General features: G+C 47.9%; 1 protein-coding gene across 1 annotated transcript in view; it reads left to right on the top strand.

Moving 5' to 3' along the window:
* The window catches only part of LOC119043964 (myosin-16), a 57,142-nt gene that overhangs the window by 16,708 nt on the left and 21,759 nt on the right, over positions 1-18,675 (top strand). The window contains exons 14-26 of the mRNA XM_037138152.2: positions 1,235-1,361; positions 2,107-2,165; positions 3,083-3,170; positions 3,550-3,667; positions 4,869-4,989; positions 6,862-6,998; positions 8,358-8,439; positions 10,497-10,670; positions 12,029-12,256; positions 13,290-13,394; positions 16,686-16,772; positions 17,003-17,148; positions 18,256-18,346. Coding sequence (XP_036994047.2) covers positions 1,235-1,361; positions 2,107-2,165; positions 3,083-3,170; positions 3,550-3,667; positions 4,869-4,989; positions 6,862-6,998; positions 8,358-8,439; positions 10,497-10,670; positions 12,029-12,256; positions 13,290-13,394; positions 16,686-16,772; positions 17,003-17,148; positions 18,256-18,346 — 1,563 coding nt within the window. The remainder of the gene's footprint in view (positions 1-1,234; positions 1,362-2,106; positions 2,166-3,082; positions 3,171-3,549; positions 3,668-4,868; positions 4,990-6,861; positions 6,999-8,357; positions 8,440-10,496; positions 10,671-12,028; positions 12,257-13,289; positions 13,395-16,685; positions 16,773-17,002; positions 17,149-18,255; positions 18,347-18,675) is intronic.

Here is an 18,675-nt window from a genome sequence, read left to right on the forward strand (position 1 = left end):
CAAATGATTAACCCATCTCTCTGACAGCTTGTGACCACCAAACCAGCAAGGTGACATCTATCAAGTTGCTTTTCACTCATGACAAACTCAGTCCTGAGGGAAGAGGAAAATTAAGTGCACACAGGACTCAGTTTCTATTTGAATAACTGATTAGGGTGACAACATTCATCCGTGCAGCTTATAAAAATGTGTTTGACTTCCTTGGGAGTTCAGTATTGCCATAAATGCCAATGTTGCTGTTACTCCTAGAATTTATGGATCCTCCTTAATTCTTGGGTTGAAATACAAGGAAACAGCAACCTTAGCACAGAGCTGTCAGGAAAGCTGCTGTCAGATAAGGCATCGAGACCAAGATTTTATCATCGCATCAACCATAGCAACGTCAGTTGCTCGCAAAATGAATAGTACCAACACCTAGAGCAAATAGCAGGCTTGGAGCCAAATTGCAGCTCTCCACTTCATCTCCCACACTATGAGAAGCAACGGAATGTTTATAGCAATAGAATGTTAAAAGTGAAATGGGGGAATCTGCACTTCCAACAAAACTCTAAAACAAAGCCCAGAAATGACAAGCATATATGTGCTGTAGAGGAAATGAGAAACCCAAAGGTTTGAGCTTCCCATCTGCTCCCTCAGTTCTCTGTACTCAGTGGAAGGATCTGAAAGATGAAGGATCTCCTTCATCTTTGCCTCTCTAGCTGGCACCACAGGGCAAATGGGAAACAGAAATTTGTGGGTGCCCAATTACCTGGGCACTTGGAGCCCCCAGTTGTGGATGAATGGAACACCTCCTCCCTCTAATTCAATGAGGCAATGACTGGGGTATATATGATTCTCACCAAAGAGAAACCAAATGCCCTTGCAGGGAGTTGTCCATTGGTCAGGTCCAGTCACTGACAGCAAGATCAGCTCACCTGAGTAGAAGAAGATCCAGTGGTCAGGGAGGCTCAGAGTGGCCAGCAAAACATGACATGCAAGAGAAAGTCATAGACCAACAGAGAGTAGCTGAGAGTCCTGGTTTGTGGGCAAAGCCCAGAGGCAGGGTGCCCTAAAAAGTAAATTGCAAATGACTAAGAAATCGAATGATGGGGTCCCTACCTGGGACATCCCAGGACTCCAGGCAAGTCATTAGGACAAGAATGGAAGCACCAGGAGATGGGAGATTGATCTTGGGAACTCAGAGCAGATAGAGCTGTAGGAAGGAATGTACTCACTGGTATTTGTCCCTTTCCAGGTGGGTTACAACATCACCGGCTGGCTGGAAAAGAACAAAGACCCCTTGAATGAAACAGTGGTGGGCTTGTTCCAGAAATCAACACTGCCGATCCTGGCCCTTCTCTTCAAAGAAGAGGAGGCTCCAGGTATGGCTGAGCCCTTGTTGTGTCAGGTCTCCCTGTGCAGATGCCCTTCAGTGACCAGTATGGAAAGAAACAAAATTTTTTATTCAACTCTCATCGGATGGATGGATGAATGGATGACATATTGCTTGAGGTAGACCATAGAGGATATTGCCATAGAGGGATACAGATGCAACGACTGAATTGATCACTAGGCCCGTATCACCTCTAGGCAGAACAATACTGCTAGGGAAAAGCTGATGCCCAAAATAAGCTCTCTGTGCTTATTCTCTGCTCCCTGCTCTCCTTTGTCTGAGGCAAATGCCAAGTCCAGCCTTGCTTCCCACAGGCTGTGCGGCCCATGGGGGAACACCCTGGGTGAGACCTATTTGCTGGAGCCACCACTCAGTGGGGCAAGCATTGCAAATCTCCTTTGGCTCAGAGATGTTTTCACCACCAACGTGCAATTCTTCAGAAAAACTTTGGGCTCTTCCTCCTCCCTAAGCAATAGGAGAAGTTTATGCCCTTGTACCAGCCCTAAATCACAACAGGCTACAGCCTGTCCAGGGAGCACAGCACTCCTTTCAGCAATCATGCAACAATGGGCCTACTGGCCCACTCTCTGGTACATCTTATTTTCCCGGTGGGAGGGCCCTGCCTTCACTAGCCCTAAAAAATAAAAGCTCTTTTAAAACCAGAGAATGCCTGTCCTTGAGACAGCCCCCCACCCATGCTGGGTACTGAAGGGAAACATGTTTGTCTTCTTCAGCTGGAGCCAAGAAGCAGAAAAGAGGGTCCTCCTTCATGACAGTCTCCAATTTCTACAGGGTGAGTAGGGCCTGCCCCAGAGGCCACCTTCCATCTGGTGCACCTATCCCTTTTTTCCCATGGTATGGTGGTCTGACTGCAACCTTACAACCAAGAACAGGATGGTTTAATTTCTATGACTATGGTTGCCTCTTGCATTCGAGGAGTCTGTTTCCTTCTGAAGGGGTCACAGAACCATATCACCATAGAGCAGAAATGACCCTAAGAGATGGTCCAATCCAACTGTGTCATTTCAGACTGAAACCCAGAAAGTGACGAGACTTGCCCAGCATGACAAATGGAGAGCTATCAATGGCTAAGCTCTAGTGCTAGAGTTAGTTGGTACATCTTCCACAAAGTTTGGGCTTTACTGGAAACATTCCAAAGTGCAGAAATGCAGCCCTTGGGGAGATGTTACACAAAGAAAAATTTTCATATTTCCCAAGGATCAGCTGTCCTAAGGCAGAGTGGTTGCCTCATTGGAGGTATCCAAGTGGAGCAGGAGGGACCATTTAGTAGGGAGGTTAACAATGGAAAGGGGTTTGTCCGCACACAAGTACTGTGGCTCCTTCCACTACCAAGATTCTTCAATGATCCAGCAATGAATGAGCAAGGGTCCTGCTTCTTGTAAATCATGTCACATTAAGCAAGTCAGTAAACCTCGAAGATTCTTGCCATCCAACAGAACTTTCCACAATGACAGAAATGTTCTCTTCCTTCCAAGATGGCAACCACTATTCAATATGCTGTCCAATGTGGTCGTCACGAGCAATAAGTAGTTAGCGAGCACTTCAAAGTGGCTGCTGCGATTGAAAGAACTGAATTTTAATTTTGATTTAATTAATTAAACTCTAAATAAATACATCTCCTGGGCATGAATATCCTGCAACACCAATGCCATGCTTTACTCACGATTTTTCTTTTTCCTCCAACCTCAGGAGCAGTTAAATAAGCTGATGACCACTCTCCACAGCACCGCCCCCCATTTTGTCCGCTGTATCGTCCCCAATGAGTTCAAGCAATCAGGTACATCATGAGGACATGTCTCCCTGCTGGCAGTTCTCAGGATCTGTGAATTTGGTGTTTGCTCCAAATTAATCCACTTTCAATAACCAGGGATGATTGGGGCTAACCAGGGTATGAAAGAGTCCTCGACAATGGATCATCCAAAAATTGTGTTCTAGTTGCTTTGTACAGCAGAATGGTGTCCACCTGCACAGAAGTCACATGCAGGAGAGCCTTTGGGTCTTTGCTGAATTGTGAGGGACTAGGGATACCTGGTCAGTGATGGGAGAAGACTGGGGTTGATAAAGTGGATACTCAGGTCAGCCTCCACGAGTGGCAAGGAGTAGTCTGTCCCACCATAGGGTAATGACTCCCCATCCTGTGCCCTCCCTCTTGGCAGGTGTGGTGGATGCCCACCTAATCATGCACCAGCTGGCTTGCAACGGAGTCCTGGAAGGTATCCGTATTTGCAGGAAGGGCTTTCCAAACAGGCTGCAATACCCAGAGTTCAAACAGAGGTAAGTAATGTCTTTGTGAAACCTTGAATACAGTTCTCAATTTCCAAGGATTGACCATGGATAAATATATCATTGTCACAGACACTATAGGTATGATGATGTTTGCAGCCTCACTGTCATTGCTTCAGTTCTTCACTACCTTGGCCCAACTTTTAACTGTCAACACCTGCATTTCTTTGCCTGAGGGCTTTCTCTGGTGGCTTGGCTTCTTGGCAGGCTGAAAGTATCAGGAATTAATGCCTCCCCAGATGCTGCCTTCAACCAGTGACTAAGGACAGTTGACATATAAATATTTCAGCTCCCTCACCCTTCTGGTGGGCTGGCACTGAAGTGTGTCCTATACTGACTGTCAGATGAGATAGCAGCATGCTAGTAAATGTTCAACAACAGGCTCTCCAGGTTATTTAAAAAAAAAAAAAAGGAAGGCCTGTTTTATAGTGTCTGCCTGTATCTACGGCTTAAATACTCCCACCATGGCTGATTTCAAGCTACCAATGTGTCATCACTCACTGAATGTGATGTTGGAAAGAGATGCACACTATTCTTTCTTGTGAGCCAGCAGGAGCAGGTCCCAGCTCGCCACTGCTCCTGGTGTCCCCAGCAGGATTAAGACCCAGTTGCCTGTTGTGATAACTGGTTTGATAACATGCCTTTTACTTGCTTCCCACTCCACTTCCCAACTCTACCACCTCCCAATTAACTACTTGTGCTTGAATCCTGGTCTCAGGGTTTATTTCTGGGAGAACCCAAAGCAAGTCCCCATCTTTTGGGAGTATTTTACTTCTAACCCCTCTCTAGACCATGTGACCACAGATTGAAGGGGTAGGAAAGATCACATGAGGTCCTCTTGCCCAAGTTATCTGAAGTCCCTAACTGAGGAAGCACTTGCTCAAGATCACAAAGGGGACTGCTGGCAGGTCAGGAAAAAAATGGTTCTCCTATGCCTGGGAGAACAGAAGGAATTTGGTGTCTGCATTTTTATAAACACCTGTCCCTTAAATGCCCCACCTGCAGTGACATTCAGTCCCCGAAGTCTTCTATCGGACCCATCTCTCTGCCTGCTGGGGCCTCTGTAAAACAAAGCCTGTTCCCTGACTTGAGGGGATAGGTCAAGGGAAAACTGCATGGACATGCTTTCTTGCTGCCAGCTTGGAGATGACAATGACTGCATGATGGTTGTCATCCATCCCTCTCCTGACAGGTACCAAGTGCTGAACCCCAACGTGATTCCTCAGGGGTTCGTAGACAACAAGAAGGCCTCAGAGCTGCTTCTTTCATCCATCAACCTGGATGTAAATGAATACAAAATTGGACATACCAAGGTACGGTCTTCCTGTTGTACTCCTTCCCTACAACACTTGGCCTTGTTTTAAGAAGGTGAGCCCCAGGGTGTGAATTCCAGATTCACCACCGGCCAGTTGCCTGTCTTGGGCAAGCCTCTCAGCTAATGAGAACCCCAGTTTCCTCCTCTGAAAAATCAGGGCTCATAAGGCCAAGCTCATGGGACTTGGGGATGATTAACAGTAACATGCATAAGAATCCAACTCAGACAGAACACTGCTCAATAAATGGTGGGTATTTCATAGGAATGTATGTGTCCTATATTTTTTAAAATGAAAGTAGCCAGTCAGAATCAAGGCCCTGGATTTGACTAGGGCATGGCAGTATGTGTATGGTTGGAGTCTTCAGGTTAAGCACCATAATCCCAGCCCACTCACACCAAGAGCCTGAGCCCCAAGTGGCCGGTAAGTCAGGGTTAACTCAGATGCAGCAGCCACCCGATCTTGACTCATGGGGCCTGGTCTGTCTTTTGTCTGCCCCACTTCCTGGCCCCATAGAATCCTGTCAAAAAAAGTTAGGGCTGGCCAGGCTGACAATGCAAAGTGTCCATATATAGCTACAACCAAACTGCATGCCAACATGGGAGGAGCATTGGCTTTACAGTCAAGAGTGCCTCTGTGTAGCCTGGAGCAGGTCATTTGCCTCTCCAGGTCTCCTGGGTGGCACAGGTGAGTACAGCTTCTCCATAGGCCTACTGTGGTTTGATGCATGTGAAAGCTCCAACATATGTGTGCATCCAACACATCTGGTCACTCAGCAAATGCTCAGGGAGTGCCCCCTGTGTGCCAGGCATGATTCTCAACTCTAGGGTTAAACCAATGAACTGAACGGGTATCCCTAGTTCCCTGGAGCTTGCTTTGTAGCAGCAGGTGCTAGCAGAATTTTAACACTGCTCTAGAATCTGCTAGGGCTATTAGCTTTGGCCTCCTTCACAATTGATATGTGTTAGGTGTAGCTAAATTGACATCAGGAACACTCCAAGTTTTGTCACAGAATCATTAAGTACTTGAGCTGGAGAGAACCTCGAAGACGAGCTCCTTCCCCCACCCCACCTTTGACAGATGGGAAACATAAGAAAGACTGAGGGTGGGGTGGAGGTGACGTGACCAGTTTCATAGAACCAAATGGGACAGAGCAGGCCTCAGACCCTACAACTGTTGGTCACGTGACCTGCAAAAAATAGGGCTGACTTCACCAGTATGACACAGTCTGACACAGCTACCATCTGGGCAAACAGACTGCATTGTGCTATTGGCCAAGGGTTGCATTGGGCATCTCAAATCCAGGTAAAGGCCCAGGCTGGTGGGGACAGCTTTGCTCCCTAAGGATCAGGCAGGCTCTGGTGGCTGGGGCAGAACAAAGAACAGGGTGCTTCTTCCTGTAAACTGCATCCTTATTCCCAGAGTTGGCTCACATGGGCCCCACACCCCTTCCCCAGCCACAGGCTCACCTCTACTTCTCTTCAAAGACCAAACCTCAATGCCAATTAATTTTGAAAGATCAAATATTTTACCCCATGATGGTTAGTTCCCTGGGGTTTTTTGGGAGGAAGGGAAGTTGAAGGGGTGTTCTTTTCTATTCTTTTCCTGTCAATGCCCATAGCATCCATGTAAAGGAGTTAGCTGGGGGCTCTACCCCCTTCTCCCACATATAGAACAAATTCCCAATCTTGACTGTACCACACTGGGGCCAGCTGATCCTGAGAGGCCTCAAACACCAGCATCGGACTGTGTCTCTTAGCTCTGAAAAACCCTTCTGAACCTCTGATGCTTTGATTTTATTCCTCCCCCCTTCCAAGTGGCTGCTATTGATGATGGCTGGGCTATTTTCAGATCAGTGTGCCTTTCCTACAGGTATTCTTCAGAGCAGGCATCCTGGCCAGGCTTGAGGACATGCGGGATGAACGTCTAGCCAAGATCATGACAATGTTACAGTGTCGGCTCCGTGGTTTCCTCATGAGAGTTGAGTTCAAGAAGATGCTGGAACGAAGGTAGCGAACATGAATACCAATGGGACATGAGCACTGGGGCCACACACATCCACACAGAATGACCAGAGACCCCACCACACACACAGTGGTCAGCTTCATTAGTGACATGGCACAGTGAGATGAGGGGAAGGGGCCGATGTCTCTAATGGCCCAATGGACCCTGTTTGGGGGCTGGATTAATCTCCTAGGGCTGCCATAACAAAGCACCACCAGCCTTAAAACAACAGCAGTTTACATTTGCATAGTGGCAGAGGTGAACAGTCTGAAATCAAGGTTTTGGCAGGCCATGCTCCCTCCAAAGGCTCTGGAGGAGGAATTTCTTTTGCCTCTTCCAACTGTGGTAGCCCCAGGCATCCCTTGGCTTGTGGCTGCACCATTCTAATCTCTGCCTCCATCTTCATAAGGTCTGGTCTCTGTGTGTGTGTCTTCAAATCATCTTCTTTCTTTTTGTAAGGATACCGGTCATCTTGGGTTAGGGCCTCACTCTAGTCCGGTATAACTCATCTTAAAATCAGTAATTATACATCTGTGAAGACCCTATTTCCAAATAAGGTCGTATTTATTCACAGGCACTGGGGTTAGGACTTCAGCTTATCTTTGGGAAGAGACACAATTGAACTCATAACAGGGACGACCTACTATAAGTCTCTCCACAGTATATAAGCCACTTTCACAGCCGTCCCCTTACTTGATCCATATAGTGATGATGCTGTAAAGGGGTGGGGGAAGGCCAGCACCCCTGTTTTACGGATGTAAAAACTGAGGTCAGAGGAGTTAAGGAACTGGGGCAGGTTCATGTGGAGTCAGGATTAGAACCCAAAAATCCTCATTCCAAACCCATGCCCTCAGAATCCTGTTTTTCAGCCATCTCCCTAAAACAGCAACTAGAAAGTAGTTGCTGTTCAGGCTTCAGTAGTTGCTGTTCAGTAGTAGTAGTTCAGGCTTCTCTGCTGACTCTTGCATGTTGTGGTCATAGAATTAGTAATGACAACAACAACAACAATAATAATAATAATAATAAATAATAACAGTAGCAAGGTCCTGATATCCAGCAGCAGGCCCTCTGTGACCCCAGCTGAAGACAGGGTCATCCATTAGGGCCTGGGTGATGGATGGCAGCACAAGCCTGCCCAGGGCCTGGTGCACAGGAAGTCATCGGTAAATGACAACCAAATGTAACTGCAAGGGAGAAGAAAGAGTTGATTCCAAAGATCACTGATATGTGGGATTTAGGGGCTAATGGACGATTTCTAGTGAGGGGACAGAAGGAGGGGAAATGTAGGAAAATGAACAGTCTGTCTCAGCCTCGTGCTGTCTGGGAGGAACCGTCCTGATGCAACTCCAAATTCTCTTCTGCAGACTTGGCCTGAAAGTCATCCAGCGCAACACACGCAAGTTCCTGGAGCTGCGTTTCTGGGGCTGGTGGAAGCTCTACAACAAGGTGAGAGCTAAGGGCCAGGCCAGCCAGGACTGCTGCTGTTTGCAGGCTGGGAGCCTTAATCCTAGGCAGACAGAGATGCCTCTTGGCGGGTGGAAAGCCACGGGTTGCTGCAGGGGCGGTCTAAAAATGAGACTGCCTTGGAGACAGAGGAGTCTAGCTTCCTTCCAGATGGGCTAATTACTCCCTCAGAAAAATCATAGCATGTCTTCCCACCTTTCATTTCATTCCTCAAAATAAAATATACTTAGAATGGAGAGGGCCCCCTGTCCCTGCAAAAAGTAGGCTTGGCTATCACTGCCTCACCCCTGAGGATGGTGGCATCTTCAACTCCTTTAGGTTCAGAGCTGGAGTGACCTCAGGAAATCATGAGATCTGACATCTCATTTCCCAGACTCTTCCAAGATAGCAGTGAGGGCAGTGTGAGTCAGCCAGGTGATGGGACTGCAGGTACCCCAAGCAGCCAGGCCACCCTCAACAAATGCAGGAGGCCATGAACCATCCTACTGCGTGCAGGTTGAATCACACTGGGTCATGGCATCCCACGGAGGCCCACATTGAGAGAGAAACACCAATGGGCATGAGAGGAGGCCAGATGCAGGGATGCCACATTCAGGAGACAGGAGAATGGTTGTCTCACGGGGCAGCTACATGGGGGATGGGGACAGGCTCCAGGTCATCCTGGTAGCTCTGGGCCTCCACAGCTCACGCAGAAGCTTCTTCTTTCCCACCCACCATAGAAAAAGTACTTTTTAACAACTGGTGCTGACAACAGATTTAAAGGAACAGTAGTGAGTTCTGCATCCCCAAATTTGCCCCCACAAAGGCTAGTCCTCTCAAGGGTCTGAGATTGCAGAGCATTCTAGGTGAGCGTTTCTCAGTCAGCACAGGCACTTTCCACACCTGTTCTATGACTGACCTTTTTTCTTTCCATCAACTCACTTTTTTATTTTGAAATTTTTATTTTAAAGGGAAACTTCATTTCCTTAACCTGCTTTCATCTCATCCTAAGCAAATGTTATCCATAAAATTATGGATTTAAGTTCTTTTTCATTTAACTATTTTTTAAATTATTTATTAAATTATTATTGTTAAAACTGTTTTTAAAGTAATTATATAACAATAGAAATCAGAGGGTTTGGGGGCAGTGCTTGAATCCTTCTCACCTGCCCACTTTGTGTACGCATTACTGTTCGGGAGAGCCCAAACCAACAGCATTTAAGGTCCCTTCAAGCAGAACACGAGTGACCACAGATGGATGACAAGGACACAGAACCTGGAAACTGCCCTGTTCTTTACTAGAAAATAAAACTTTACTAAACAAACGTGCAGGGCAAGGTCCTATTCCAATGAGTACACATGCAATAAAAATCCCTTACTCTTAGTATAAAGACTAAATGCTAATTTTATTTAACTAAGTCAGGTAGGATGAGTCCATAGAGAAAAACACACTTTTTAGTAGGCTTTCACTGAATAAAAAGTGTGGCATAGTTTCAAGTCATGATGCTTACTGTAACCCTTTTAGAACTTTGCCACTTTGGAGAACAGGCCCAAGAGAGACAAAGAGACATCAAAAGATAGACAAGCAGAGAAATGTAGCCAGGGAGAGAAAGAGAGAGATAGATATAGGAACAGAGAGAGAAAGGCAGAGACAGAATGTGTCCTCGATAAGGGAGAAAGCTGAGGGAAAGCAGGGTTGTGAGTGCAGCCAGGGCTCCAAGCACACACAGCTTACAGAACACACACACACAATTTACAGAATAGATGTAAACACTGGGTGCAGCTAGTTGCTGAAGGCAATCTAACTTTGTGATCAGTCTAACTCCTGGGATCAAAGAACATCCTGAGGGCTGATCCTAAGCAAGGATGAGCCTTCTCTGTGATGGCAAGAGATGCTTTAACCTCTGTGGAGAAGGGCTGCTTCTCACAGCTGCAACCAGAGTTGCTTCCCATCCTCTAGGGGATATAAGGACCAGTCTGGCAGAGCCCCCACAGCCCACCTCCCAGCCCCCTCACAAAGCCCACCCCCCTAACATTCTATGGTGTTGCTCACCACCCAGGTCAAGCCGCTCCTGAATGTGGCACGGCAAGAGGAAGAGATGAAGGCCAAAGAGGAGGAGCTGAGAAATGCCATGTCTAAGACTCAGGAGCTGCTAAGCAAGGTCAAGGATATGGAGGAGAAGATGGCCACACTCAGCCAGGAGAAGAACGACCTCCACATCCAGCTTCAGGCCGTATGTGGGGCCTTGGGGAAGGGATGGGAGCTGGGGGGTCTTGGCAACTGTCCAGATCCCCAGGGTTCAAGGGAGAAGGAGCCTTCTGAGAATTATGTGCCTCCAGACTACAGGAAATTTCAAGCCTCTCTTTTCTTCATTGTAATGTCACCCTTGTCCCAACTACCAAAAAGTTTTTATTAAATTCTTATTTGCCCACAGCATCCAGTCAGGCACACACGGACATGCTGGGCCTGTGGGGATTGTCCAGACCTGGGATCTCATCATGTGGTGGGAGGAGGCCCTGCAGTGAGCATGGCTCTGCTGAGGGACTGTGGGAACCTGCCCTCTTTGCCTCCTTTTTCCTTGCCTGTCAAGTGAGAAAACGACAGGGAGAACAAAGGACCCAGTTCCCACGGGTGCCTGACTCGATGCTCCCTCACCCCTGCATCCCAATATGGTGCCCGCAGTCACTTCCATGAATGACCCTCCTGGTTTACCAAGGGTCCTTCTCTGGTTTTACCCTCACAACCACCCCTTAAGATGCCTCATTTTCATGTGTATCCTTCAGGGTAGAAAACTCAGTTTGACCAACATTCAGAGACTTCATCGAGGTCTCAAGCCCATCGGTAGAAAACCCACAACTGGGAGGGGTCCAATTCTATCTTGGGTCCTTCCTGCTCAACATTGTTTCTTCACATCCTCTTAACACCCCTGAGAAGTTTCTCAAGCCAAGACTCTTATTTTATGTTTGGTAAGACTAAGACTAAGTAAAACCGCAATAATAAAAGAACCTGCCATTTACAGAAGCACTTCACGTGCCCCATCCCTTCATGCCTCACAGTGATTGTTTCCCTTATTTTGCAGACAAAGATCTGAATTTGAGCAAAGTCATGCTGTGAACCAAAAGTCACACGGCTGGGCTGGTCTTCTGCCTCTGTGGCCAGTTGCTGTTCTATATCACTTACCCCATCTCTACTAGGAGAACCTGGCAGACACCCAGGTTGTCCCTCCTCTGCTACCTATTGCTTGTGTGACTTTTGACAGCTCCACCTCTCCTAAAACCTTAACGTTCATCCGATCACCCAGGATGTTGTTAAAATGCAGATTCAGATGCAGGCGGATCTCAGAAGGGGACCAAGATTTGCATCCTCGCCAATTCTGAGGGGCTGAAGCTGGTCTAGGGATTGCACTCCTACACTGCTCTCTGTCGTATGCCTCACGGAGGAGCTCAGAGCTAGCCCAGCGCAACCCCAGGACACATCTACTCGGGGCCCGTCAGGCCAAGGACTACCCGCCATCTTTTTTTTTATCTGCCATCTTGGTCCCCTACAGGTGCCTGGATCCCTCACTTTGACTGGGGCTCTTTCTTTCATCAGGAACAAGAGAACCTAATGGATGCTGAGGAACGCCTGACCCAGATGATGAAGACCAAAATGGATCTAGAGAGCCAGATCTCGGACATGCGGGAGAGGCTAGAGGAAGAGGAAGGCACAGCTGCCTCCCTGAGTGCCACCAAGCGCAGGCTGGAGGGGGAGCTGAGTGACCTGAAGCGCGACATGGAGGGCCTAGAGACCACACTGGCCAAGACAGAGAAGGAGAGGCAGGTGAGGAAGCCCTGGGTGCAACCACACTCCTCTCAGGGCCAGGGAGCCCCCAGTCCACTCGCCCTGCAGGGGCCACACCTGGAGTGCACACAGCAGTGCTTCCCAGGACCCTAGCCACCAGCCACATGGGGTTATTTTAACTTAATTCAATATAATGTAAAGTGTGGTTCCTCAAAATGTGGCTAGTCAACATAGTTGCATTTTGAGTACTCCTCAGCCACACACGGCCAGTGCTATCATGTTGGACAAAGGAAACTGAGAACATTCCATTGTTATAGAAAGAGAAGCTAGGCAGAGAAGCTAAGGGGTCTGAGAACTCTTCCCATCATAGTGCCATCCAGACTCAGCCCCAATTGGTTCTCCTCAAGCCCGGGACTTCAGGCATCTGCATTAGCCTGCTGCCCACTTGGCCTCCCTGGCCCCTCACAGAATGTTCTACAGCACCATGTCCACCCTTCCTACCTTCCCAGAAGCAACTCTATCAGTATAGTGGGGCCACCTGCTGCTGCTGGATTTCTGCCCAGACAAGTAGTTGCTACCCCTCCAGGTGGCTCCAGGGGGAGCCTCTGGCTCTTGATACCATCTGGCTGGCCCTTGGCCCTTGGTTCCTACCCTTGTAGGTGGGTGGGGTCCATGAACAAGGGAAGGGAGACGTGACCAAACCCGTGCCTCTCCAGCTCTGATGTGTACCCAAACCATCGGGATCCTGATAAGATGCAGGTTCAGGGATGGCAGGTCTGGCAGGGCCCCAGGACCCACATTTCTAACACACTCTTGGTCAGCGCCACAGCTGACATCCAAGGACCAGGCTCTGAGTAGCAAAAGCCTGAACTGGTAGTTCTCGCTGCTCTCCTCAACCCCAAGATTCTGACTTGGTTGGGTGGGGTGTGCCCTGGGTGTTGGCATTTCTCAGACTCCCAGGTGACTCTAGAGTATAGCCAAGCCAAGCACCGTGTCTCAGAACAAGAGCCTTCCCCGACCAGACGGTGTTCTCAGCCTTAAAGACCTGTCTCTCCCCAACCCTGGTTTCCAGGCCCTAGATCACAAGGTCCGCACCTTGACCGGGGACCTCTCACTCCGAGAAGACTCCATCGCCAAGCTCCAGAAGGAAAAAAGGGCCCTGGAGGAGCTGCATCAGGTAAGCGCCGCCCACTCCTCCCTTTGGCAAAGCAGGCAGAGCTCAGAGACTGGAGACCCTGGTTCAAATCTCAGCTTTGCCACCCCTCAGCTAGGGGCCCTCGGGGAATTCACAGACTCCCTAAATCTCAGTTCCCTCATTAGTGCAGTGGGCATGGTCACATGTTGATACCTTTCTTCCAGGTTTTTTGTAAGTGGCACAACCATATAATTTATCACCAAAACTAAATCTTGACAGTAGAAGCAGGGCAACAGGCAGGAGTCAGGATGGCCCCAGGCACACTGGGAGATGTGACACCAGAGTCGCAAGGATGAAGGGGGGCATATGGACGTGTTCTTGAGCTCTAAAGCACCAGTGAACTCTGACATATTGCTGCAACAGCATGCACGAGGTCTCGAGGTCACGGGAGACCCTCCTGACTGTTATGGGCTCAGGCTCTCAAACACAGAGACAGTTCAGACCAGCACCAGTGCTGATTGTGGTGCAGGGGGCCTCCTGTTGTTACAGAACAGGGCCAAGGGGGGTACGATGTTCTGTTACCAAAAGGACCCCCTACTAGGTTCACATTGTCTGCCACCAGAGGAAAGATGTTTCTCAATGCCAGAGATTTGCAAAAAGGAAAGGAAATGTTTATTTAAAGCTATACAGACTTAAAGTAGTGATCTAAAGTCTTCATTAAAATATTAAAGTCCTTTGGGACACCCACAGATGCACACAGTCCTTCCTTCTCTCTCTGCCCTAATTTGGGGTATTGTGTCTCAGGAAAAGAAGTAGAAGTTCATGATTCAGGCTTCCAGCACCATCAGCTGTGTTGCCGCTGTTCAGGATCTCCAGTTAATCCAAAGCCATGTGGCACCTTCTCATGGCCCACCAGCAAGAGTCTTTTTACCCCTTTTCTTTCAGGCAAAGTCTCTTTTATTTCTTAAGCCACGTGGCCAAAAGGAGCACCCCAAAGCTGTGGGGTCCCCACTCTGGCCAAAGCCACATGGTTGCCCTATCAAAACTGCAGGGGCCCACATTCTGGCAAAACCTCATGGTTCTCTCTCTACTACCACAGCCGTGTGGTCCTCTCCCGCATGGCTGCTGCATCTGGGTTTAAATCCCTGAGCCAGTCTTCCTATGCACCCCCATTTCTGACTCCTCCTACAATCAGTTATGCCTGCCAGTATTCCTTTATTATTTCAGGTTTACTGGGCTGCCATCGTGAGTCTGGGCAGGTGTGGCCCCATATCACAGAGCCAATCTTGTCCAAGCTCTCACACAAGAGCTGTAACCAGGAGGAGTTGCCCCCCACTTACACCTTGGGTGGAAGTCACTTCCATCCCCCTGGCTCAAGGAATGGCCACAGCTATTTAACATTATCTATGAAACCAGTTAAAGGTTATCGAATGTTAAATGACCATGACAGTGGTTAGCTGCAAAGCTGTTGCTGTACAAAACAGCTCTCAATGGCTCTGCTCCATGTGTCCCTTCCCCCAACTCACACCTGTGAGTGTGATATATAAGATATATAAGACATCTTCTGTATCTTTCTAATATTTCTTGGACACCTTGAGTTCTGGACCCCATTCCAAATCCCCATTTGGGGCCCCCCTTTTGGCTGCACCCTGTTTCACTAGCTCCGGAAACACAGGGGCAAAGAACAAGTTGAAGCTCAGAACCAGACAGTGGGCCCTCATCTCCATGTTTGTTGACTCCTGAATCCACAACACTTCCTCTGAACTGCCTCTGGAAATACCTCCCCTTAGACTGTGATTCTCACCTCCATTAAACCCAGAGCCTCTTTCTATAACAGATACACCCAGTTCTCATTGTTCAAGGGAGTTACATTCTATAAACACATCACATACACCAAATTAGCAAATACTGATGTTTGTTCGGTTCCTGCAAGCCTCTGATCACAACACTTTGCCAATCAATCAATACATACCCATACAATACAATCAATACATTAGGTTGTTGTGTTTGTGTCTGTTTAAAGATGTTTTGTTTAGTGCCTGTTGTTGATTTCTTAACATTGAACCCTTGGTCAACTGTACTCCATCTCAAGCCTCAATGAAGCTTATCTAATACACAGTTTTCTCTGTAAGTCACATCAAAGCTCTCGTGCTTAAGAACACTAGACAGCACTCTTTTGGGGTGCCATTTTAAACAGTGAAATCACTCCAAAAAGCACAAAAATGTGAAAAATGTGACACTAAGGAGACTCTGAAAGGAACGCGTATTTGCAGTCTGAGCTGAAACAAGAAGGCAGCGGATCATGTCATTTGGGCCTCAGCTGAAAACAGCAAGCAACTCAAGTTTTTCACCAGTCTGCTCATGTCTGTGAATGACTGTGCAAGCACCATGAGTATTGATTTGGGGATTACAAATAAATTTTAGGAAGTAGGTAAATTGGCAGGTATATATTTATAATCCACAAATAATAAGATCAGCTATTTTGGAAAGTTCTCTTACTGTCCTGAAATAAAAATTATAATGATATAAATAATACATAACTTCAAAAAATCAATAGAGTGCCTACCCTTTCATATAAAGGAGATAAATGGAAAATAATTTATAACAAATAACGGGGTTGAACATGTATAAAAGGTCAGGCAGATCAAGCAGAAGGAAATATGAACAGTGTCTTGTCTGCCGGAGCCCATCTGTGACCCGCTCAGGAGGGTGTGCTGGTGACCCAGATAGCAAAGTATGGCTGCTGTCACTCATGCAGTTTAACCAAATGGTGAATAATTCTTGGGGAGATTTTGATAACACCACATAAATCTTTTCTCAGTTTTTATGGTAGGGCATTCTATAAGAATATAGTGTATACTAAATGAAAAAGTTTTTAGAATTATATGTAATAAGTGGTAGTGGGTTCAGGTTCAGAAAAGGATAAATGGTTGTTTTATTTACATGAAAGCCTGGGTGAGACGTCAGGCATGTGGGCTGCAGGATTATTCTTCATGGTGCTGGATTGTCCAGAGCAAGGCAAAATGCTCAGCGTGCCTGGAACTACTCACTAGGGCCAGTGTGGTCCCCAATCACTGCGACAACCAGCAGGCCCCCACCCAGACTGTCTTATGGCCTGTGGAGAACCAGAGCCCCACTACTGACCCGAGGGCCTACCTACTGCTGACGGGTGCTTGGGTCTGCCCAGGTCTCTCCCAGCACCCAGGAGCAGGCGATCAGTAGCAAGTCACTGCAGTCAGCTCAGCTCGGCTCAGCTCAGCAGCAATGGCAGAGAACTAGGTCTGCTCAGCTGCCCCTGCATCACTGGACACACGTCTGTATCTTTCCTTCCAGAGAACCCTTGATGACCTGCAAGCTGAGGAGGACAAGGTGAACCACCTGACCAAGAGCAACAGCAAGCTCAACACCCAGATCCATGAGGTAATGCCCCACGGCTGGGCCAACAGCTCAAGGGCCAGGTCCATATGGGAGCACAGGGTCCTCAGATACATTTTGGGAACTGGACTGACACGCCCCTGCCCTCCTGCCCCCGGAAATGTGCGCCTTTCTGATGCCACAGCTAAGGAACCTGGCCCAAGCTCATTCCTTCTTGTGTTCTGACCTGAGACTCCCCCCTCCTCTACTTTCTCTTGTTTTTCTTGTTTCCACAGCTGGAGGATAACTGGGAACAGGAAAAGAAAATCCGGGCAGAGGTGGAAAAGGCTCGTCGGAAAGCTGAGAGTGACTTGAAGATGACCATCGACAATCTCAATGAGATGGAGCGGTCCAAGCTAGATCTCGAGGAGGTGGTGAAAAAGTATGCCCATGCAGTCATTCATTTTATCTATAACAACAGTGGCAATATTTCGCACTTTGTGGATGGTGCCGGGCGCCAGGCACTGTGCTGAGGGCTTCACAGGTATCCATGCCTGACTCCAGCACCTGTTATGTGCCAGGCAATGTGCCTGGCATAGAGGATATAGGGAGAAAGGGGTAGGTGCTGCCTTGTCTGCAGGGAGCTCCCAGCCTCAGACAGGCCTATTGAGTAATGAAAAGGAGACTATTATGAAGCAATGCATGCACCCAGAGGGTAGAAAGTTTGTAGAAATCTATATGCTAGGTTCTCAAAGATCACAAGTTGAGAGGGTATTTTATCAGTATCACTCTGGCAATAGTGTGGAGAAAAGGTGGAGTGGGGAAAACTAAAGGCAGGAAAACAATGGGAAAGCTACTGCAGTAGTCCAGGCATAAACTTGAACTAAGTAAGAGGCTGAGAGGATGGAAACAAGGAGTCGGGTAAGAAAAAAGGAGTAGAATTTGGACAATGCATCTTCAAAGCATATTTTCCTAAGGCAGCTTTAAAGCACCACAGACCTCCATGAGGCCCATATGCAACAAAATCTGCATCTCCCCACGTTTCTTCTGCGGCACCCCCAGAAGGTGCTTGTGACTCTGCCCACCCTCCTCACCCACTTGGTCTGTCCTCTTAAGTGTTCATACGTGGCTCCTTGACACATGGAACTCACACCTCAGAAGGAGACAGCCTTTTGTGGAAAGGTTTTGGAGGAAAATTTCCCCTAAAAAGGCAAAGCATCAATGTGGTTCTGGAGCCTCTAGAATGTAAACTGCACCAGGGCAGTGATTTCTGTCTAGTGTGTTCACTGACATAAACATAGATCAAATGAATAAATGCATGAGTGAAATAATAAGTGGATGAAAAGCTCGTGGAACAGACTGTGGGACTCTATAGGATGAGACCTTCTCTACCTTCTCTGCTGTCACCCCCAAATGCTAGGGGTTAGGGGGCAAGTAGTTTTCAGCAAGTTTAAGACCTCCTCTGGCAGCCCCGTCTCTGTTCACTGGCCAGCTTGCCAGTCTATCCTCCGGGCTTTTTTTCCTCAAAAGATCAAACCTTCTTTTGCAGGAGGGATATGGAAATCAACTCTGTCAACTCTAAATATGAGGATGAGCAGTCTCTGAATTCCACACTGCAGCGGAAACTAAAGGAACACCAGGTGTGTCCAGGATGGAGAAGACCAAACTCACTGTTTGAGTTTCACTTCCCTGTACCCTTCGCTCACATCTGCTGATTGCCTGCTACGTTCTCCTGAGGAGCAAGACTGCCACTGAGAGTCCTCAGAAAATGACCCATGCTCACCTCACTCAGGGTTAAACTCAGAGTCCTTACCATGGCTACAAGGCCCTCCACTATCAAGCCCCTGCTCCTTCACTGACCCCATCGTCCACCATTCCCCCCGCCATGCTGTCCAGCCATGCAGGCTCCTTGAAGGGACTCACATATGCCTCCCTCCCGCTTCAGGGCCATTGGTTTCCTCTGCTTTTG

Source organism: Artibeus jamaicensis, unplaced genomic scaffold (genome assembly GCF_021234435.1).
Source record: "Artibeus jamaicensis isolate MK-2021 breed Jamaican fruit bat unplaced genomic scaffold, CSHL_Jam_final contig_402, whole genome shotgun sequence".
NCBI classification, from domain to species: Eukaryota; Metazoa; Chordata; class Mammalia; order Chiroptera; family Phyllostomidae; genus Artibeus; species Artibeus jamaicensis.